Source organism: Phacochoerus africanus, chromosome 13 (assembly GCF_016906955.1).
Source record: "Phacochoerus africanus isolate WHEZ1 chromosome 13, ROS_Pafr_v1, whole genome shotgun sequence".
Taxonomy (NCBI): domain Eukaryota; kingdom Metazoa; phylum Chordata; class Mammalia; order Artiodactyla; family Suidae; genus Phacochoerus; species Phacochoerus africanus.
In genome coordinates this window covers 75,616,548-75,640,555 of record NC_062556.1, presented here as the reverse complement: position 1 = coordinate 75,640,555, position 24,008 = coordinate 75,616,548, and the positions used below count along the sequence as shown (strand labels likewise).

At 45.8% G+C, this 24,008-nt stretch overlaps 1 protein-coding gene across 1 annotated transcript in view; it reads right to left on the bottom strand.

Annotated features, from left to right (window-relative positions):
- The window catches only part of MYO16 (myosin XVI), a 421,162-nt gene that overhangs the window by 246,452 nt on the left and 150,702 nt on the right, over positions 1-24,008 (bottom strand). The window contains exons 12-14 of the mRNA XM_047756311.1: positions 16,558-16,685; positions 10,432-10,537; positions 3,791-3,908 (exon numbers count right to left, since the gene is read on the bottom strand). Of these exons, the coding sequence (XP_047612267.1) occupies positions 3,791-3,908; positions 10,432-10,537; positions 16,558-16,685 (352 nt within the window). The remainder of the gene's footprint in view (positions 1-3,790; positions 3,909-10,431; positions 10,538-16,557; positions 16,686-24,008) is intronic.

Genomic DNA, 24,008 nt, shown 5'->3' with positions numbered 1-24,008 from the left:
ATAAAATAGATAAACAACAAGTCCTACTGGGCAGCACGGGGAAATCTACTCCGTACCGTGTGTAGGAAAAGAATCAGAAAAGGGAGGGATACGCACACATGTGTAACTGAGTGACTTCACTGTACACCTGAAACAAAGACAACTTTCTAAGTCAACTGTACCCCAATAAAATTTCAAAAAATTCAGAAGGATCGTACATGGGACTAATTTGAATGACTTCATTCTCTTTCAAACTGTGTAAAGTAATTTAAATTAACACCTCTTTTGTTTTTCTTTTAGGAAGGAATCTAGGTGATGCAGTCATTCAATAGTGTCCCATCAACTGGTAGCTCCTTAAAGTATTCAGTGTCTGTTTTGGGAAGTAATGATGACGGTTTTCCTTAGACTGAAAATAATTTTGAAAAATGAAAAAAAGCACAGTAGGTCTCCCTTTATTCTTCAACCCACAGAGGAGAAATCTTCCCGAGAGATATCCGAGCGGGTCTGGCTCTGCCGCATCTCAGTTCGGGACTCTCAGAACTGAGGTGGGTGTAGGTTTCTGATGTTTCAAGCCCCCCTACCCCCCGTTTGTGGTGCTTTGTTACAGCAGCCCCCGGGGAATTCATACACTCTATGGCTTCTCACACGGACTCTGTTTTTCTCTGCTGCCAGCACCAGTGCTCAGCATGGGAGGGTCCCATCAGCGTTAACAGAGGGCTGCATTTTTCCCCCCTTATTTGGCTCTCCCATGGCACGTGGAGTTCCCAGGCCAGGGATCAGATCTGAGCCACAGCTACAAACTCTGCTGCAGCTGTGGCCACACCAGATCCCTTCGCCCACTGTGCGGGGCTGGGGATTGAGCCTGCGTCCTGGGGCTGCAGAGATGCCACTGATCTTTGCGCAGGAACTCCAAGCGCAGGAACTCCAAGTCCTGCATGTTGGGACCTAGAGGGCGTGGGGCAGGAGGCGGGTCCAGGGGATGGTCCCTCGTGTCCTCCCCCAGGTCAGGCTACTTTCGCACGCTGTGTCTGCTCTTGCATCCTGCTGAAACATGAGAGGAGACGGGAACACGCACTGCGACCAGGAGGAGGTCCGAGGGAGGGTCCTTGGCATGAAAGGAAGCCTGTTCCTTCCTGGAACATCCACCAATTCCTTGCAGCACAAAGAGTGCATCCTCATTCTCAGGCTCCTTTCTCCGTGGGAGCGAGTGTCTGCGGACACTTCTCTTATCCCCCCAGTCTTCTGCTTTGCAGGGTCGATGTCTTTAGCTCCTTCTGCTCACTCTGAAGACACGCACTTGAACCTTCACTCTCCTGATAAACATTCTCTGAGCCTATTCCTCATTCTCCCTCTGAAATACCCAACAGAGAGTGGAATCCCTGGGCCGCCCTCTCCAGATGTTCCAGCCAAGCCTGTTCTAGGCATCACACGCCTTCTAATGTGGTCTCAACCAGCCCCGACTTTATATGTTTGTTTAGTTGTTAGTAATTGTTTTATACTTAAAGTAAGAAACAAAACAACCAATACCAAGAAACAACAAAACAAAAACACATGAAAACCACCTCAGAATCACTTTGCCAGATTCTAAGGACACGGTGGAAGGCTAGCAAACACACCTCAGTAGGAGCTGAACCCAGGGCGTTAATGTGGAGCAGAAGGAGCAGAAGAACAAGGCAGAAAGTGGAGGGTTGGGGGGGGGCTCCCCCCTGCCCCCTGTGGAAGCCTGGATCACCGCCCTGGGCTCCTAAGAGAATAAGCTCTTACGTGCAAGGCTGAACGTACATGGAATCGATGCTCACAGCTCTTTAATGACCCAGAGGGCCTGTCAGGGTCTGGAAGCGCCTCGGGTTCATCCGTAGGAATATTTACTGTCGCCCTGTCACTGTAAGCAGCCTGCGGAAGCCGCGTGACAGGTGTTTGTGGGTCTGTGATGCTGGCATTCCTGCTAATAGCCTGCTGGTTACCAGAAGGCTCCGCATGTAAGCGTTCTACTTCTGGTTTCATATAGCGTATAATTATTTTCTAAGTCAGCGTGTTCCAGAGGAGCACAGGGTACACGCTCTCCAGAAGGAAAGGTAAATGGCATCACTAATGACCGACACTGGCAGAAGCCACGGACTGTATCTTCCCTCCGTAAAGTGAATACCGACCCAGGGACCAGTTGGACCCCCTTCCAAGCGATTGTGCAGAATCCCTGAGGTCCGGCCTCCCTCGGGTGGGGCTAGGACCGCCCCTCTCAAACTCCAGTGTTGGTCGGAATAGCCAGGAAACCTTGTAAAGAGCCCCAACCCCGGGGTCTGCAGGGGGGCCTGGGAGACAGAATGTCTAACCAGCTCCAGGTTACACGGAGTGGGCTTTGGGGTCGGCCAGGAGTAGCAGGGCTGGAGCGCACAGCCTCTGGCCCTTCCTAAGCCCCCCGCCTCTACGGCCCCATCACTGGTGTCTGAACGCTCGGGGGGAATTACGCTCATAGCTGAAGTGGCCAGGCCTTCACTTGGAAGGATGTTCAGAGCGGGGCCTTACAAACGAAGGGGTGAAACCAGAGTTAGAGGCTCAAGGCATTTCTCCTCTGAGGTTTTCCTGCAGTGGCAGACCTTCAAACAGAGCTCTCAGCCATAGATTAAAAACAAACCCAAACTTTCCTACTGCAGAGTTTCAGGCTCTAACTTCAACATCTAAAATATCTTTGGGGAGTTCCCGTTGTAGCTCAGCAGGTTAAGCACCTGACACCGTGTCCATGAGGATGTGGGTTTGATCCCTGGCCTCACTCAGTGGGTTAAGGATCGGCATTGTCACATGTTGCAGCATAGGTCAAAGATGCAGCTGGGATGGTGTTGCCATGGCGGCAGCGCAGGCTGCAGATGCAGATTTGATTTAACCCCTAGCCCGGGAACGTCCATATGCCACAGGTGCAACCATTAAATTCATTAATTGATTAAATAAAATAAAGCTAAATTTTCTTACTCTTTCTATGCATTTTTTTTACCAAATTTTATCTAGTAACAATGGGATTTTGACATACACTTACTGCCAAATATAGGTTATTTGTTTCTAAATTATGGTTCAAAGTGACTTTTGTTTCCCAAAGGTAACCTGAAGTGCCAAATAAAATTGATCTCTTTGAAAGATCATTACACTGAGTAATCGGCTGTTGTAAGTTTTTAAAATACTTGACCTCCTCCAAGTAGATTCAGGCGTTCTCTCTACAACTGTATTCATGTTATTAATTTGCATGGATAATTCAATTTGATTTGCAAGATATGAAATCCTAACTGAATTCTAAATTAGTTGAATTTCAAATAAGGGGTTTTCAGAAAGTGCACATTAAATATTTAACTCAAACAAGAAACAGTTCTGTTTGGGTTTAGTTGGCTGATTATTCCGATATTTTGATTTGTTTTAAGTCAGTCGCTTTAAAGATATAGATTCGGTTTTAGTTAAAATAGATTTCAGTGTGTGCATATGAAGAAATCACATACTCGAGGCACACTTCATTTTGAGTATTTGAATTTGTTTCTATGTTCAGCAAGTGTGATGCCTTTCAGCTATTTTTTGGTTTGGTTTCACATTACGCAGTTGACGCAAATACTGTCTTGCAAGGTTCGCCTTCCTTTTCCGAATATTTTTCAATTCACAGTAATTTAAAAAATCATAACCTGACACCCTGGGTGTGCACACTGAAACACACACACACACACACACACATGCACACACACGCACACGGGTCCCCGGGTCTGACTCCCTGTGCTTGGGTTTTCTCTGCCCTCTTCTGGCAGCTCCCGAGAGCTGCCCTCGTTAATCTCACACTTACCTCCAGCGAGGTGTTTTTTCTTCTCACAGAACTGTAGTTCCACGTACTTGATGAAGCAGCTGGACAGGTCGTTGAGGGTGGTCTTGGCATGTCCGAAGGCTTCTAAGATGCTCATGACCTGTAGCAAAAATGAAACATGTACTGAGCTACTCATTTGTTTAAATAAAGCCGGGCAACAATATCAAAGAGGCTAGAACATCCCCCCAGCGAAGAGGTTCCCCACTGTCCGGTCAAGGTGATAGCGGATTCTCAAGGCCACGCTTTCCTCCGCTGCAAACCGCCAGCATCCACCCTCTCGAAGGGCAGCTCATGGTAACAAATACTGATAAACACCGCTCCACAGAGCACACGGCTCCTTCCCGTCGCTTCCTCCCCGGGCAAGTGGGGAAGGGCATTCTCTTCACACGCGTGCACGCACACACTCAGATACACACAGTGCACGCACACACACTCAGACACACACTCACACGCACGCACACTCATACTCACATACACCCGTGGTCACTCACATATACACACTCAGACACACACACGCACGCACACTCATACTCACATACACCCGTGGTCACTCACATATACACACTCAGATACACACTCACACGCACGCACACTCATACTCACATACACCCGTGGTCACTCACATATACACACTCAGACACACACTCACACGCACGCACACTCATACTCACATACACCCGTGGTCACTCACATATACACACTCAGATACACACGCACACGCACGCACACTCATACTCACATACACCCGTGGTCACTCACATATACACACTCAGATACACACACACGCACGCACACTCATACTCACATACACCCGTGGTCACTCACATATACACACTCAGATACACACTCACACGCACGCACACTCATACTCACATACACCCGTGGTCACTCACATATACACACTCAGATACACACACACGCACGCACACACACAATCAGCACATGCTACCTCGTTTTTCTAACTCGATCAGAACAGTAGAAGTGCTTCTGTGGCTTGGGAAGAGGGAGAGTTAATATAAGCAATACTCAGAATTTCTTTAAAAATAACGCCTTCCTCTACAACCTTCTTTTGACCCTGTATTTATTCCTTTCCACCCTGAGCCCCTAAGTAAGCCTCCCGCTCCCCGTGTTTGCTCCAGCCTACAGTCTCCCCGTAGAAGCAGGACTGCGAATTCTAGATGAAGCTGTCTCACCCAGTGTGTTCGATCGCCAAGTGCTCTTTCAGAAATGGGCGCTGGCGGCTTTAAAATGCTGTTAATACAGCTGTTCAGATCAACCCTGGCATCTGAAACTCTTTCTTGAAATATTTCCCTAAAAATTGACTCTAGAGCACATGTCATTTCTTCCCCCCATTGGCTGTGCCTGTGATAATGATGATGACCAAGCAATTCTCCAAAACGTATGAAAACCTGGAAGGTTCAAAGGTCTTTTTCTGCATCTTTTAAAGTACTGACAGGCTAAATGCAGTTTCTAGGTCAGCCACAAGGGGGCACAACTATACTCTATTGATAGAGCGGGTGGTGTTTTATAATCTCTGATGATGGTATTTTTTGAGAATTTTATTCTAAATTAAAAAAAAACTTTGCTGCTTCTTTTTAACTTTCTGGATACTGCTATACTAAGGCATTCAATTCACTCGGAAGTATTTTATACTTTGAAAGATTATAAAACAATACTTGGATTCTAATCACAAATCAATGTGCTAAACGTGGTAACAGTGAAATACATTAAAACGCCTGTTTTTTTGAAGTCTGAACTTTTAGAAAGAAGCATTGAATCGCTATAGAAACCCTATAATTTATGTCTCTTTATAATAACCTTCTTCAAAGATCATGATAGCAGTAATGGCAGAAATGTCTCTGAAAAATAATTTGAAATAGTATTTACGAAGGTCCTATTTTTTGCTTCTTTTCCAACAAATCAATATGAAATAACTATACAGCAAAATTAATAGTGTGATTCTATCACATTTTAAACCTTTATAATATTACATTAAACAACTTTAAACATTCATAAAAAGGAAATAGAATGAAAACTTTAAAACACTTTGGCTTCTAGTTGTGTTGGTACTGCATCTAATAGTATATTTATTCTTTATTATAATATAAAAGGAATATAAAAGATAATTAATGACTTGTGCCAAATAGGAAGTATAGGGTAATGGTTCAATACATTGCTTTTTTTTTTTTTTTTTTTTTTTTGCTTTTTAGGGCCGCACCTGCAGCAGCAGCATATGGACGTTCCCGGGCTAGGGGTCCAACTGGAGCTACGGCGGCCTACGCCACAGCCACAGCAACGCAGGATCTGAGCCGTGTCTGCGACCTACACCACAGCTCACAGCCACGCAGGATCCCCAATCCGCTGAGAAAGGCCAGGGATCGAAGCCACATCCTCACGGATACTGGCCAGGGCTGTCACCGCCGAGCCACCATGGGGACTCCACCAGTGCGTGTGCTTTGAAGTGAGACGTCCCCACATGCCAGCTCTGCTGGTGACAATTACATAACATTGAGCAAGTTTCAAAAATTTCCAAATCCCACTTCCTTTATTCTAAACAGAATGACCTTTTCAGTGGTGATGCGTGGCAGGTTATGTGAAGAGCTCGGTTTGGTGCTTGGCACCCAGTAAGCACTCAGCAAATAATAAATATGACTTTTGCTTTTGTTGATGATGGTGGAAAGCATTTCCGTTGTGCTTATTATGTGCCAGGAACTGCATGTATACAGCTAGATCTATATACCCACATATATGTTACATATGATATACATGTGAAGTTATATGTACATTGTATGTAACCATATGCACACAAATATATATATGTATGTATGTGTAAGTGCATACATATATACACATAACTTCTTCTAATTCTCACTACTAGTGTCTCCATTTTCTAGAAAAGGAAATCAACAGATTAAGTAAATTCCCAAAGGTTCAGAGCTTATAAAGCGTGGACCGGGGTTTGAAACCTTAGCAATCTCTTGCAAAACTGGTGTGCTTAACCACTGTATCATAAGAACAATACAGACAGACAAGCAGCAAAGTAACAGAAAGCTCAAACCACTGAACAAAATCTAAATGTGTGGCATTCTTTCATTGCGCACTGCTGGACCATAATTCAAGATTTAAAACACCGGTGGAAGTGAAATGAGGGTTTTTTATCTTTAATCAGCCACTCAGCCAATAGGTGGCACCAAACAAATGTCCACAAAGACACCGAAAAAGTGCCACCAGTCCCGTTCCACTCCTCAGTGTGACTTCAAAATACAATAGAGTGGTGGGCAGTAATAACATTTAAATTAAAAAATATAGGCAAAGTGAAGCAAGCACACATGTCCTTGGTGTTTACTGATTCACATTTTATTGGCATGCTTTGTTTCTATTTATATTGTAATGTTTTCCATAAAATTATCATAGTTCTGCCACTAAAAGTTAGACACTATTAGTCTGGAAGTAGTTAAGCTACTTTATTTTCTCCAAGCAAAAACTCATAGCCTCTCGAATAAAAAAAAATCCATGGCTTTAATCAAGCTGACCCCACCACTGTGCACTGGGAAAGCAGTTGCTCAAGAAATGTTTACTTAAGCAGCTGAAATGGAACTGAATATGTTTTAAAGTTAAACTCATCTGGGCCAGGATTAGCGCAAAGTTCCAGGCAATTGTGGGGTTTTTTTTGTTTTTTTGTTTTTTCCCAAAACATGACTTTGACGTCCCAATAAACCTACTGCCACGGAAAGTCCCAGCTACCAGAACCGTAAATTCAAACACAGGGACCAGAAACAGCCGCCGCCTTTACTGATCTCAGCTGTTTTGAGGTGGTACCGGAAAAGGGATGCAGAGACAGGATTCAAACCCATCCACCCAAGGTGAAAAGCTCACGCTAAAGCCCATCCCAGAGGCAGGAAGTAAACCCATGTGGACCTTTGAGACAGGATCCTTGAAGTATAAGGTGAAAATTCAGAAAGGCGACAGCCCTGTGTCCCTTAACAAAATGTGTGGTACCTGCATCAAAGTGCCACAAGCCATCTCTGGAGCTCACCTGCGGACACCAGGCCATGTCCTTCTTCCTCGGTCTGCAGCCCCTTCGTGGGGAGGGCAGCTCTCCAGGTCAGCATGGCACCGATCCACGGCCAGCTTCCTCCCAGAGCCCTGCATTTTGCGACTGTGCAGCCCACACCCCCGACCATCACCTTTCAGGTATAAACCTTTCATTATGCCCTTGACGAAAGTCACAGGGAAGGTCCTCCAGGCCCCGGCCTCTCTGCCAGGTGTGCTGAAGCCTATGCCAGCGGGTCCTGCCTCCTCCAGCCCTCCCTTGTTCATTCCCGGGTAACTGCTAATGGGAAAACCATCGATGACTTTGTTCCTCACTAGAGTTAAGATCTGGGGTGCAATTATTGGGTCGAGACTCAACCAGGGCCTCTCAATGGCAGGCACCAGGTGTCTGTCTGCTGTGAGCCGGGCTGCATGTGGCAGCATCCTGCGCCTGGATGCTGAGTGGTACCTCCGTGAGGGTGTCGCACCATCTACCTCAGCCACTTGCTTCTCCCCACCTCACAGAGCTCCTCTCTTCTTACCTTGTGCTGAATGTTTTTAAAGCCCTGACCCACGGAGGTCTGCACCTCAAGGGCGTTCTTTTCTACTCGTCTCTGAAATACAATTGTTCTTTCATGTGGGAAGTCCTGGCCCATCTCTTAAATATACATAATTTCCCTGAACCCTTGTGATATTACAAAGATTTTCAGTTAATTTTTCCAACGCTTGTATTTTTTTTTTTAACCACAAATACACTTAGATGCTGTGCAAAAAAAAAAAAAAAAAGGGAATTTTTTTACGTAGCAGCTGGCTAAATTTTCCAGAATGTCTTACCTACTGAATGAATGCATGCGTGTGGATGATAACTTAAAGGGAAACCTCCCAAAGCAGAACTGCCGTGAAGTTTAAGCCATCCTCAAATCTGAAGCTGGAAATCCCTCACTTACGACACCCTCGATTTGCCAGGAGGAATGAATGAAGCCAACACATGAAATAGAAACAGTGTTACTTGAACTCCTCCTTGACAACGTAATACTGGCCCCCAGAGGGTCACTGATTTGGAAGAGTTGTATCTGTCTTATCCCCCAAAAGGCAGCTTAGAATATATTCACTTACGCTAAAATGCAAAACCCATCTACAGAAGGTGATCTAGAAGGCATTTTAGAAATTACATAGCCTGCTCTTTTCTCAAAGGACTGTTTTCACAGATGAGCGTTTTGGTCTATACTTTATATGAGACACTTGTTTCTTATTACTACAAATAAGACAATACACGGGTTTTTGACTAAGTAACCTGAGTCTACTTGTCAACTGTGTCGCCTTATCGATTCTCTAATCCTTAAGTGTTATTGGTCACTATATTGCAATCTCTGGACAAAGAGGGGATGCTACTTCTCCCACGTTGACCCGAAATGTTAAATGACTTTGATCCGTGCTGTAGAAGTACGCACTGCCCGACAGAGAGCTTGAGCGTAATCAATGCTTATGGATTAAAGCCATTTGTGAACACATATGATGCCCTCGGTGCATCGTAGGACTGATTTATCACACAGTCTTCATCAGGAGAAAAATGGAAAAGAGAGTTTCTCCTTCTAATCCGCTGGGTTTGTCAGCCCTGCTGGCAGAACTTGCTAGAACTGGGTGCAAACAAGAGAATCAATCCACTTGCAGGTAGCTTCTGAGCAAAACGTCTGAGTTTTTCAGCGTGTGGAATGTGGCCTTTCCCTGAGCTGCTAACAGGCCTCCGTGGTCCCCACTGAACACTGGTAGTGTTTCAGGTCAGCGGCCTGGTGGGATAAGGAGTCTTCAAACAAAAGCAAGTGTTACTGCAGGGAGCTGAAAAATGTGCCATAATTTGGGCGACGTCAACCGACACAAACTTCCAGTGATAAAATAAAGAAGTCCTGGCAAGGGGAGGCATGGGGTGGTGCCTAGAGTTGATAAGTGTGCATTGCACACTTGGACGTTGCTAAGAGACTACATCGTAAATGTTCTCACCACAGAAGAAAGAAAAAAATCTGTACCTAAGTGTGGTGACGACGTCAACGGGGCCTGTGGCCGTGATCCTCGTGCGGTATGGACATTTATCAGGTCACTGTGTCGTACGCCTTAAGCTGATACAAGCTTATGTGTCACACACTGCCAGTTTGGGGGTTCGAGGCTCATGAGTTGCCCATCAATGCCATGCAGGTTTACCGTGATTGATTCTTTTACATGCAGTGGAATTTCATGGTCAGCTCTCAACAATCCCCCACCAAAGCGGCCGATCCCCCCAACTGTTTGCTAGCTACACACCAAAGTGTCACTTTCTCTGTCAACAATAAACTCGAATTCTCTTACATATTTTCAATCCACCTATTCTGAGCAAATGCAGAACGAGGGTGTCCACGACATTTTTCAATAAACAGCATAAAATCAAGCTTCACTTGAACCACATATTCGTCTGCGACAGGGCTCAAGCTTTCTTCGTTTTACTTCCACAAACTTTGACCCACGTATGGGTAAACCTGTGGCCTCTCAAGAGCCCAGCTTGTTTGTAAATCACATTTTTCTCGCCTCACCATCGTCTCCAACCCAAGCAAGAGACTCACGTGTTTGAGTTTGGAATCGAACGGAGTCCTGCTGGAGCCAGATCTCCGGGTGAGGTGCGTCATTATCTGTTTGCTGGCTTCAGACTTTCCAGAGCCTCTCTCTCCACTACAAGAAAAAAAAAAAAAAAGGAGAAGGTGGTAAAAAAAATTAAACGACCGGAGAGAATTCTCAGACACAAGGAAGCTGAGGAAATGGCCTGATGCCTTTGAAGGAGATTTGGGCATCAGGTCACTCTTGCTGTTGCTTCGTTCATCCAAAATATTGAGCAAACATACACTCCATCACATACAGAGCATATATTTGCTGGACTCTCTGCGTTACACTACTCTGTGTATACAACAGGTAAGTGTGTGTGTTTAGAACTAGGCACGCATGTGATGCAATGTCTCCTGCCCAGTATCTCACAGAGTAGAGCCGCACCGTGTAGCAGAGTCTTCGGCTGAAAAGCGAGATGCTCGTGGCTCACGTGTCCTCCGCTCTGCAGGGCGGGGAAGCGTGTGTGGCGAGCCGCAGGGCTCAGCCATGGTTAAATCTTTCCGAGTCTTCAGGAAAGACAGGACACCTTCCTTGGCAAAGTCATTAGGTCCTCGTGAGTTTTCCTTCTCTTTTCTTCCAAATGATTCTCAAGCACGCAGCTCCTAAAACGCAGCTGGGAGCACGAGGTGTGACCTGCTGGCGCTCGGCGGATCCTAAAAAGGGCCTGATTCCTCTGGAGGCGGCTGTCAGTTTTGACCTTTCACCTTTTCCATTTGCCGTCCATCTAGGAACAAGCACCAGCCAAATTTGCTCCGTAAAATGACAACGGGTGGGCTATTTTCCAGGCATATTTCATAACTGACCGAATTTCTCTAAATAATAATTATGTTCTCTGCCTGAGACTAGGCAATATAGGGTTAATATGCCATTCCAAATACAATAATTACCATACCAAAGCCGTCTGAGATAAAGTTTCACTGCATCCAGAGGGAATACGCATAAAAACAATCTTTGCGCATCTGATCCCCAAACGTTGAAAATACATACAAAGCTCTTTTACTAGGATTTTTTTCAGGTTTCTCCCTTGAACATTTGTTCTAATGAATTTGATTAAAGGGTATCTGCCAGGAGAGAAACTGACACCTCATTCTGTGATTCACGTCTCAAGCTGCTAAGCTTCCATTTGCCTCATCTGTGCCAACCCAACACTGTAACTGCTTTTACAGCAACCACCTTGGCAGCCTCCCGGGAGCAGGTGACAGTGACTTTCCCAAGACAAAGCGCTCCTTTTCTGGTTCAGAGGCCTTTCCTTTTACCCTTGTAATTTCACAGCAGAAACATCTAGATCTTTCATGATGGAAATCTGCCTACAATTACCTTTGCTGTTACAACATTGTATTACCAGCAACATAGTCTGATGTCTCCAAATTTTTGTTTTGTTTTGTTTTCTTTTTACGGCTGCACCTGCGGCATATGGAAGCTCCTGGGCTAGGAAGGGGTCCAATCGGAGCTGCAGCTGCTGGCCTACACCACAGCCACAGTAACGCCAGATCCAGGCCACATCTGTGACCTGCACTGCAGCTCATGGCAATGCCGGATCTTCAACCCACTGAGTGAGGCCAGATAGAGAACCTGAATCCTCATGGATACTTGTTGGGTTCTTAACTCGCTGAGCAACAACAGGAAGTCTGCATCTTGTTTATTAAAAAGATTTTTTCTTGCATACACTCAGGGATCAATCTCGAAAATACTATTTTCCTTTTTTCAAATATCGCTTATTCCTTCTATTGAAACCTCCTGACTCCACTACTCTGTGCTGGAGTCCATCAGGCTTTGGAGTAAAAAGGCTTCCTGTGCCATCGCCTGGGGATGAGCTCAAGTAAACAGTAGGTGCAGAAATAAGGCATAAAGATAAGTAAGGAGCGAGGGGCACGGCTGGCCATGCACCCGTGGATGAAAGGAAAGGTCGGCTCGTGGAAGAAACCAAGGAGGATGGTGGAATCGTGTTCCTTCCCGGGGAAGGGGCAGCAGGGAAGGCAGAGCGCAGCCAACATTACACAGGCAACCAGCACTTCCCGAGCATCCACGGAGCACGCGGGAAAGGGCTGGGTCTGCGGTCTTGCAGAGAGAGACACAGAGACCACCCGAGGGTGGGGGGACCAAAGGAGCTTATGCTGGTCCCTCTTTCCTGTCTCCACCACGGCCCTCCCACATGCAGAGAAAACGATCAACTCACTCAGCTAGCTAAACATCACATGCCTTTCAGCCATCCCACAAAATCCCCCTTCAATGCTGCCCTTAAATGTGTGTAAAAAAGTATAAGGAAATTAAGGAAAACAAATGGATTTGATAGGCTCAGCTTCATAGGACTTCAGGGTAAAACCAAAACCCCAGTTCCATTACACTGAGAGTGGATGAGCAGTGAGGCCCTGCTGTGCAGCACAGGGAACTCTATCCAGTCTCTTGGGAGGGACCAGGATGGACGACCATCTAGGAAGGGGAATTACGCAGATATATGACTGGGTCATCTTGCTGGACAGCAGGCTCTGGCGCAACACTGTAAATCAACTATACTTTAAAAAAAAAAAAATCCCAGTTCAACATGGTCCAAAAACATTCCTTGCTCTAAAAACCCAAGTCTACAATTAAACCAGAAACTGACCAAACATGTGGGCTGTGACGGGACCCACACAAAATGCGACGATTATTTCAACATCCTCGTCTGCTAAATCAGCGCACGGCAAGGGCAAATTCTATTTGCTTATTTCACAAGTTAGTTGTATGTTCAGCGCATAATATTAATTTAGGTTTGCTCAGCAAACTGTTGGGATAATGGATATTTGTCACACATGCTCATGCAATTAATTAAAAGCATCTATCTAGGGCTTCAGAAAATGAAAGGTAGGCTAGATAAGAGTGTACTTCACACCGACAGTTGCAGTCCAGGACACAGATCTAAAAGTTATTCAGAACTATGCCTCACAATGAAGCCTAGTGGGCTACTGGAGCCCATAATTAAGAACAAAATGAGAAATAAAATTGGAAAGCAAAATTTAAAATATCCCGGCCTGGTCCTGTGTAAGCCATCTATTCCCCAAATTTAACATTCTCCTTTGTAAATGCTATGGGATAGAATAGATACTCAATAAATACATACATATATATATATATATATATATATATATATATATATATATATATATTTTTGCTTTTCAGGGCTGCACCCGCAGCATATGGAAGTTCCCAGGCTAGGGGTCAAATCAGAGCTGCAGCCACTGGCTTACACCACAGCTACAGCAATATGGGATCTGAGCCGCTTCTGCAAACGACACCACAGCTCACGGCAATGCCGGATCCTTAACCCACTAAGCAAGGCCAGGGATCGAACCCGCATCCTCATGGATACCAGTCAAGTTCATTACCTCTGCGCCACAATGGGAACTCCCAATAAACAATTTCTAAAACAATGTATTTCGTTGAATTCTAAACTTACTCATTCTAAACTTACTTATTCTAAACTTGTGTTCGTGTAAGTGCAGGAAGCCTTATCTGAGGCAGGAAAGTCAAGGAGATGAAGTTACAGACCAACCCAGGTCCTGAAAGAAGAGACGGCTACGTCCTTGTGACCACAGATGGGCTCTTCATTTCTTCAAACTTGAATGAAGAAACCCTTTCTTTCCAGAATAAGTGGTGGGTCTATGGCCTTGTGAGCTTTTAAAAACATCCCAAAGGAATACTTGTCATCAGACCATTGACACGTAATTCCACGAGCAGGTATGTGGAGACATCGCTGAGCTACACAAAAGCAAGCAGGTTTCTTTAGGGAGAGAACTTTCTAGACCCAGTGACTCCAGACGGGGCATTTCCCACAGGATGCGGGCCACTGGCTCCTCCCCGCTTGGCGAAGGAGCGAAGTCTTTGACGGGAACGAAGTGGACTCAGTGAGAATGTGGTTAAGTCCATGGATCTGCGACCGTCCTTTTAGGGAGGTTGGGGTCCTCTGAGAGCCTGAGGTCAGCGATGCTGGCGAGCCACGCTCTGGAGTCTGGCTAAGTGTGGGTTTGCTTCACTCAGGCTCAGACGCCAGGCCACATCTGTCACATCCCAGACACTAACCATTTCCTAGTCCTGAGACCCTGAGACCCTGGACGCATGACCCCGTCCTTCTAATGCTCAGCACTGGATCCCTAAAAACGGGAAGACTCAGAATCACAGCATAAAACTCTCCCGTAGGCTGGCTAAGGCCATGGACAAGATAGCCCATGAAAAGCCCATGAAAGCAGCAAGTGGAAGCTCCGGGACCGAGCAAGTTCTCAATAAACCCTGGTCTTCAGTATGGTCGGCACCATTACACACTCCCCACCTTCTCACAGTTTTTAAAGAGTGCTTCCCTTTTTGTCTAAGGCAGACCAGGAAACCCAATAGAGACAGTGGATAAAAGCAGAGTTGTTTGATTCAAGAGTGCCTGTGCCGGGAATAACCACTGTGACTCAGTGGTAACGAACCCGACGAGGAACCATAAGGACGCCGGTTCGACCCCTGGCTTCGATCGGTGGGTTAAGGATCCGGCGTTGCCAAGAGCTGTGGTGTAGGTTGCAGACTCAGCTCAGATCTGGTGTTGCTGTGGCTGTGGCGGAGGCCGGCAGCTGCAGCTGCCATTCGATCCCTAGCCTGAGAACTTCCATACACCATGAGTGTGGACCTAAAAAAAAAAAAGAAAAAAAAAAGAATGCCTGGTCCCCTCACCCCCGCCAGCCCAGTGCCTCTCCCACCCCAGGGGACACTTCAGGACGGGTATGAAAACTACTTGTGTGCTGTCTGAAAACCAGCGCTCTAAAGCTTGCAACCATCTGTCTAACCCTCCATGGAATCTTAGATGAAATCTTAGATGAATCATAGATGAAATTAACGATGGAACGAGTCTGTAAAGAAGTGCGTGTTTAAATACGTAAATGTTCCTTGTTCTTTCCAGGCTTCCACCTTTTATCTCACGTGGACTCCGGTCGGGCGATGCTTTATTTACACGTTCAGTTTTCCACCCTTGTGACTGATAACAACGATGCAGAGCCAGAGGGTCTTCCTCTTGTGGAGGTGTGGCCTGATACAAAACATAAGTCTCGAGGCCGATCTTATTTTAATACTTCAATATTTCTACAATCATATTTCACCCCTAGTTCTTAGGTACACTCACTTCTTTTTCTCCCCCTCTTGTTATCCCGCAGCATATGAAAGTCCAGGTCCAGGGATTGAATCGCAGCTGCAGCTTTGACCTACACTGCAAAGCTGCGGCAACACTGGCTCCTTTAACCCCCTGTGCTAGGCAGGGATCAAACCTGTGTCCCGGCACTGCAGAGACACCGCCAGCACCGGTTCACCACAGCAGGGACTCCAGGTGCACTTCTTCTTTAATGCAAAGGATTTCTGCTCCAACGTGTTTTTGTTTGTTTGTCTTTTTAGGGCCACCCCCGCAGCATATGGAGGTTCCCAGGCTAGGAGTTGAATCGGAGCTACAGCTGCCGGCCTACACCACAGCCACAGCAATGTTAGATCTGAGCCATGACTGAGATCTACACCACAGCTCACAGCAACATCAGATCCTTAACCTACTGAGGGAGGCCAGGGATCAAACCCGAAACCTCATGGTTTCTGGTCGGATTTGTTTCCTCTGCGCCACAATGGGAACTCCCGCTCCAATGTTAATTATATCTCCTCAGCATCTTGATTTTCAGGAGATAATATCACCATTAGATTTGAGAAGCAAAAGCAAATGCCTAGAAGCAGAGAAAACAACCCACATCTTCAGGGTGGTACCTGGTATCGTGTTCAGCACCTTATTTCAGAGAAGAGTGGTACTTGCCTCTTGCTTTTTGTAAGTTTGAAAGCAAGACACTGGCTCTCCGCTGCAAATCTTCAAAATAAACAGAGTTCCAGGTTAAGTTTATTGATATCGATTCAGCCACCTTGGGGCCATTTCTAATAAAACAGATGTTTCTCTGTTGTAACGCGTCATGTGTACTCCTTGCAAAATCACACTGAGTCACAAAAGGTGGAGGAAGTAAACACACATCAACCAGAAGCAATGAGGACAGTTTTGCCGCCAAAAGCCCCAGGGCAGAGCTGAGCTTCAGAGGGGTGAGGGGCGGGCTCACCTGAGAATGAAACACTGAGGTCTCTGCTCCTGGAGAAGCTGGTGGAAGGCTCTCTCTGCGCAGGAGAAGAGGTGAGGTGGCAGCGAGGAGCAGGGCTGCCCGGATTGGCTCAGGTACAGCTGGGACACCTGCAGCAGGGCAACGCAAAGGCAGGGATGTCTATGAAAAGGATCCAGGATCTTTCACTGCATGACGCACCTGACATATGTCCCATGCACAAAAGCATATCAATCCCTCACCTGGAGTCTCATGCGCACATACAAACCATTTGCGCCAAGATGCCCTTCTCAGCACATGCTAAGCCTCCCTAATGACAACACAAAAAGGAGGCTTGCATCTGACCCCCATCACTTGGTTGGCAGGCTCTGCGTTATGTGGCCGTCTTTGAAAGGAGCAACTCACAAAAACGCAGTTCAACAGCCAGCCCGGAAGTAAGCCGAGACTGCGGCACTTTCTATCAAATAACACTTTCTCTCCGCAACATTTAATTTCGGCAACAGAAGATGGCAAAAAAGGGCATTTCATGAGAATAGAAAGCAGCTGCGGTTGAAACAGACAAATTCGCCAATTTCTCAGACGAAAATACAAGTAAAATGAACTTAGACTCAGTGCAATAGTGATTTATAACGGTTGCCATGGTGACTCAGCGCTGGGATGGTTAGTCCTTTTGCGTTTCGAGTGCCTTCTGTTCTATCAGAACCAACCCTCAAAGCCAGGAGGACTTCTGCATCGTGAAGAAATATCAGACACATTTGATTTTTACTTTGCAAAATAACCGGCTTGTATTTCTCAAAGATGTCAGGATGGGGACGTGCAAGAGAAGATTGAGGAACTGCTCCCAACTGCAGGTGAAGGAGCCCAGAGGTCAGAGCCCCTTGGGACAGTGGCCTGAATTGGGGTCTCTGGGAACCCCTGGGGCAAAGGCGAAGACCTGCACGCTGCCCTTGATGAAATGACTACAGCGCATTAGCGGGACTTCCTGACTCAGGTGACTACCTGGAGGTTGCACAGAAAAAGGTCTCTGTCTGTAGGACAGACATAGTATATGCATTCAAGGTCGTCGGGACCACATGTCAGCAAATTATTTGAAAATGGTTGATGGAAAAAATTTGTTGGTACTCTTTAGCTGCAAATTTTCCCTAAGTTTGAAATTATTTCAAATTATAGAGGAAAGAAATGTTTTTCTTTTTAGGGCCACACCTGTGGCACATGGAAATTCCCGGGCTAGGGGTCACATTGGAGCCGCAGCTGCCAGCCTACACACAGTGCCATCTGTGACCTACACCACAGTGCACAGCAACACCAGATCCTTAACCCACTGAGCAAGGCCAGAGATGGAACCCACGTCCTCACAGGTACTAGTTGGGTTCACTACTGCTGAGCCACACTGGGAACTCCAAGGAAATCATTTGACAAGGAAGAATCAGTGACCTACAGCTATTAGAAAAAATGGAATGATTCTCACAAACATAATGTTTAGAGGAATACATCAGATACACCTGAGAATGTACGATAAGACCTCATCGGCATAGAACCAAAAAGAGGTAAAGCCCATCTACGCGGTTTGAGGTCAGGCTGGTGGGACTCTGGGTAAAGGATCAGAGATTTGGCAAGAGCAAGGGTGGGCTCTGAAGAGCTCGGAACATTCCATTCCAAGTGCTCCTTGGAAGGGACTGATCCATCCACTCAGAAATAAGCACTTTCCCGAGTGCATTAAATCCCAATAGATGCATCCAAAAGCCAGAGCCCTTCCACACGGTGGTTCTGGGGCAGGGGTAGAAAAAGGGGCCACTGAACAGACCACAGAGCTCAACTGGGGCCCCCCCATGGAGGTCTCGGTACCATGGGGGCTGTGTCACTAACCCAGCAGGAAGGCTGTGGAGAAAATTAGCTATGAAGTCAACAAACGTTGCTGTCTCCTGCCATGTGTCAAAACAAACTCCAGGTGAATTTAAGTCCCAAACATGAACTGCAAAGCTTAACACACTTGGACAAGTATATTGAATAGGACTCTCAGGATCTGGGAGTAAGTGAATACAGGTCACACACAAGCACAGGTAATGACTCCTGTTCAACCACAAACACCATACATAGAATAACAATAACAATAATAAAAACCTCAGAAGTTCCCTGGTGGCCTAGTGGGTTAAAGATCCGGTGTTGTTCCTGCTATGGGGTGGGTTCCATCCCTGGCCCTGGAACTTCTGTGTGCCACAGACAGGGCAAACAGTAAGCAAATAAATGAACAAATAAGCCAATCAAAAACCCTAGCCAGGACACAGAAGAGTGAGCTGTTCATTTGATCAACAAATCATCAGCATTTTATAAATGACTCTAACAAATCAATAAGAAACAAATGCAAAACAAAACAGAAAGTTGGGCAATGCACATAAATGGAAAAGAAAGCCCACTACCTATGAGAAAAGATGAAAAAACTGTGGTAACCAGGGAAACGTGCTTTCAAATAATAACATGGCATATTACACATAAACTATCAGTCAGCTGAGCAAGAACAGCTTAAAAATGAGGATGACGGCTACCCTTGCGAGGTACTTGCTGCTCTTCTCAGCATTTCACACTCACGCACTCATCCAAGCCTCCCAGAAACCTGAAACTTGGGTGTGAGCATGTTCTTACTGTTTACAGAGAAGGAAAGGACCACAAGGAAAAGTTAGTGACAAGTCCAAGGTCACGTGGCAAGTTAGTGGCGGAGCTTGACTTCAAAATGAAGTTTCTCCGGGGCTGGAAAACACACGTATAATAATTTGGCAGTGTCTTCTGAACTTAACAGAGGTAGGTTTCACTAGGGATCACTCTGTAGAAACTGCCAACTATGAGCCAAGAAGTACACACAAAATCATCTTTAGCGCTCTCTGTAAGAGCAGAAAACAAGGAAGGAATTCTATGACAGGGACTGATGAATAAATATAGATTATTGCGCATTAATACAACAAAGCACTATAGGGCATTTAGAATGAATTAACTAGACCCCAACCTTTTCTTACGGAAAATTTTTGAAAGCATACTGATTCATGAAGACTTCTTGTTGTAAAAAGACATAGTCCGTGTATTCTCTGAGTTAATTAAAATAGAAGCGAATGGTACCTGCAGGTTTTCATTGCGTATTTATGTGCATGTATCTACAGTGAACCCACGGAAGACTGGATGCAAGAGTAACTTCGGGCCAGCGCTTGTCAAAAAGAAACAGGCTGAAGGAGAGCTCAGTCTGTGCGGACGACACGCAGTGTCGCATGATTTCACACACTGGGGAGTGCAAACACAACTTTAGTGTCTGCACCAGCCAACACGTAACGTTAGCGCTTTAAAGCTGCATCCCAGAGTTCCCGTCGCGGCTTAGCGGAAACGAACCTGACTAGCCTCTATGAGGATGTAGGTTTGATCCCTGGCCTTGCTCAGTGGGTTAAGGATCCAGCATTGCTGTGAGCTGTGGTGCAGACTGCAGATGTGGCTCGGATCCTCGGTTGTCAGCAGCTATTGCTGGTGTAGGCCAGCAGCTACAGCTCCAATTCAGCCCTTAGCCTGGGAACCTAATATCCTTTCTCAGTTCCCTTTTCTTGAAAATCTCCTTTTCATGTGATATGAGAGTTCATATTCTAGAATATTCCATTGCTACCACCTGGTAATCCTTTGCTTAATGTTAATTCTATACTTAATAGGTAATGTAAATAGGAACTATTTTAATGTAACAGCATTTTCCATTTATTTATTTGAGTACTTATTTAGTTATTTACTATGGCCGCACTTGTGGCATATGGGTCCCAGGCCAGGTACTGAATCTGAGCCACAGCTGCAGCCGATGCCGCCACTGTTCCCTTAACCCACCACGCCGGCCAGGGATCAAACTCACACCTCTGCAGCGACCCAAGCTACTGCAGTGAGAGTCTGAACCCACGGTGCCCCAGCAGGAACTCCAACATTTTCTTTAGTTATTTCGACTGAGCCTTGAAGGTTTTCCCTAGACACGTCTCGTTTTCTGAGTGGCTGACAAACCACCGACTCCCCATTGACTCGCATAATCCCTACTAATACTATGGCACATTTTCCTTCAGTCAAGCAAAGCCTGGCAGGGTCAGCCCCTTCTTTTCCCTCTCTCTCTGTTTCACCTTATTCCCCCCCCCCCCATCTGTATCATCGAAGAACAAGACGATTCTGGCAGTGGACATGTGCAGCGTTCTTTCATGGATGGGACGGTATCGTGTAAGCTTCACTGGGTCATCTCGAGCCTTTGCTGGCCTCTCTGAGTCCAGTTCTAAGATCTTGCTTTCAGGATCAGTTCCCTCTTATTGTCTACTGTTCATGTACCTGTCAATCAACAGTCAGAAGACTGCAGGATCCTGCCCCATTCTGATTTCTGAAGCCAAACATGCAGTTCTGTAGCAGATGAGAGGGCCCTTCACAGGCCCCCCAATGTCAGGTTCACCTGCGGAAACTCTCTGAGGCCAAGGGCTTGACATGGCAGGGCCGTGGCTTTTACCCAAAAGTACGAACGGGTCACTCTATGTCCCTGACTGGATTTCCCACTCATACCTGTACAGATGACATACTCTGAAAAAAAGTGTTTTGTACAAAGGGTCACACATAATTAAAGATTATATGCCTCTGGGCTCATACTTTGCGTCCCTGAGAGTAGTCTGCCATATGGTCTAGGATTTAAATTGTCTCTTTGGTGGGAAAACTTTAGAAAGTTTATTTAATCCCCTGAAGTCTCTGTTTATCCATATGCAAAAGAGGGGATGATAATTCTTAAATTAGTTGGGACCCTTTTGGGATTAAATGTGGTAACACATGCAAAGCCCTTTGCAGTAGGCCTGCCATGTACTAAACTCTAGATGATGCCAGCAAACTTCCCTTCCCCGACTTGCTCATCCGTAGTTAACAAGCCCCGTTCAGCCACTCCAGCTCCTCACCAGACCCCGCCATGCCTGGCAATGGGGACATGAGAGATCCAATAGCACCTGGAAGTAAATGGAATCTGAGAGTAAAGAAAGCCCTAAGCCTGGCATCCCTCTCTAGGCGCCACAGCGGGAGAGCTTAATCTCACCTGCAGTTCTAGGATGCAAAAAGAGCAGGTACCGGTCAGTTTTGCATTGTGTGCATTCAAAAATACAATCTTAAGAAGTCACCCAGGCGTCTTTTCCTGCCAGTGTCATCCTTTTGATCACTGAGATTTCCGGGCGCTAGACCTTTGGCTTTTGGACTCTGCTGAAAAGGTAAAAGCGAGAAACATCCCGGGAAACTCTGAGGTTGGTGTGTGAGGGGCCAATGCAGAGTCACTGCTCAAGCACTTACTCCCAGAGGTTCACCTGTCTGCTGGTTTTTGAATACCCCTTGGCCGATGCCATAGACCTGGTTCTCCAGTGGCTGCCATCTTTCCTGCCATCGTTGTCTCCTGTCTCCTCTCCCCCCTCCCTCTTCCCCTCCATCTCCTTCTCTTCCTCCTCCCCCTCTTCCTTCACCTTCCCCTCTGGCACGGCTTTCCATTATTTTCCTACCTCATTGTTAAGCACGGCATGACTCTGCTACCCATCTTACAAGATGTGATATTCATGTGAATTATCTCTAATCTTCCATACGACACAGAATCCCAAAATTACGTCAAGATACCCTCCCAAAACTCCGTTATATTCACTGGAGCCTGGTTTTTCCTCCTGACTTTTTTTTTCTCTTTTCCTTCATTTTTTGGCTATGAATACCCTTACTCTCCCAGACTCACAAGTTCAAGTCTGTGATATCACTTGACCTTCTCTTCGTCTTTCCTCAGGAAAGATACTCAGTGGAGACTCATTGTCTTCCCAGATTCACCCACTTCCTTCCTCCCATTACTGGTCCCCACGTGAGGTCCCGATAACCTTACTCTTGGATTATTCCAGCGTCTACTAAATCTTCTTGCCTAAATATCTCTTTTCCAGAAATTCATGGTAACAAAGAGACTTACATACACTATTTGTTTATTTGTTTCAGACTTCCTTTTTCCCCCCAGTTGTTTCTCATTTTCTGGAAACAAAAGAAAACAAAACCTAATGCAGCTTTATCATCTAGGCCCAACCCAGACTCTCAGTTATTCCAGTTTTGAACTTCTTGCTCTTATCAGCCTGGTCTGTGTCTTCCTCTCAATGGTCTGACATGTTCATCACCAGAGCGCAGCTCTGCACACTCTCCAGAACAGGCTCCTTCTCCTTTATCAGAACCTCAGTCGTTCTTTAAGATTTCCCCCAGTCACATTTATTTTTCATGCAATGCCTTCCTTTACCTGATAAGATTCCTTTCCCTTCTAACCTCCTCACTTGTCAATAAATAGTGCACACTCTCAATACAGCAATTATTTTACTGTCCTCAGCTACAAGGGAAGTCTGCAGTTCCTCTTCTGGCGCCACTTACGTGTGGTCCCTAGAATATCTAGGCAGGAAAAGACGAGGAAATGTGTACTCACCACCTCTACGTATCTGACACAACCCATCATATTTAAGAGACGCAATAAATGTTTGCTGGCTTGAGGAGGCATCCTTGCTCCTGACTGTAAGGTTGAGTTCTTTGTAAAGCTTGTTCAGAAAGATCTGGCTACTTTTCCGTTTCCTCCTTCTCCACTAGGTTCTTCCAGGTTCCAAATGAGTGCTGCTGCTTGTCTTAAGCAACATGACAATGAACTTTCCGCCTGCCTCCGGGCCCACGAGGTCCCACCTCTCCCAGTGATTCTTAGCATCAGGCCGACATGGCTTATGGCAGCAGCAAACCATCTAAGGCATAGGGCTGCTTGCTGTCCCGTATTTTTATATTAAACCCCAAATGAAGTTTGTCAGAAAGGGTGCCCTACAGCCATGATTAATCTCCTGCTAGAAATGAGGAATGGCTATTATGCAAAGGCTTACGATCGCACAGTGAATGGTAACACAGTAAAAGTAAGGCAGACGGCATCTTTGTTTCCAACATGAAGCACAGAAATTGTCCTGGTGGTCTGTGTAATCTTTGTAGATTTGTCATAGTCGATATTTTACTTTCTTCTTTTATTAAACTTATTTTATTACTCAACATGGGAAACCAAACTGAACAAAATTTATCATTTAAAACAATAAACATAAAACAACTTAAAAAAATAAAATAAAACAATAAACACATGTATAATTTTAATACACACACACACAAAAGGAAGTGGACTGTTCTCTTGTGTGTCCATAGGTCATGAGATAATTACACCACGGTTCAGGGCACGACTGGCTGATCTAAGATCGCGAGGTACTAACACGCCACAGAGGATGCCCACTGACTCAGCGTAAAGACTAAGTCCTTGATCTACGTAATGTCTATGATTTTATGGATGGTTAATTGCAGGGGAAGACAGCACCAACCCTCCCACTCAACCCAATGGGTGTACTTTCCAAAAAACACTGCAAACTTTCGTCAGGATCTGTACAAAGTGGGTGAGCACACTGTAA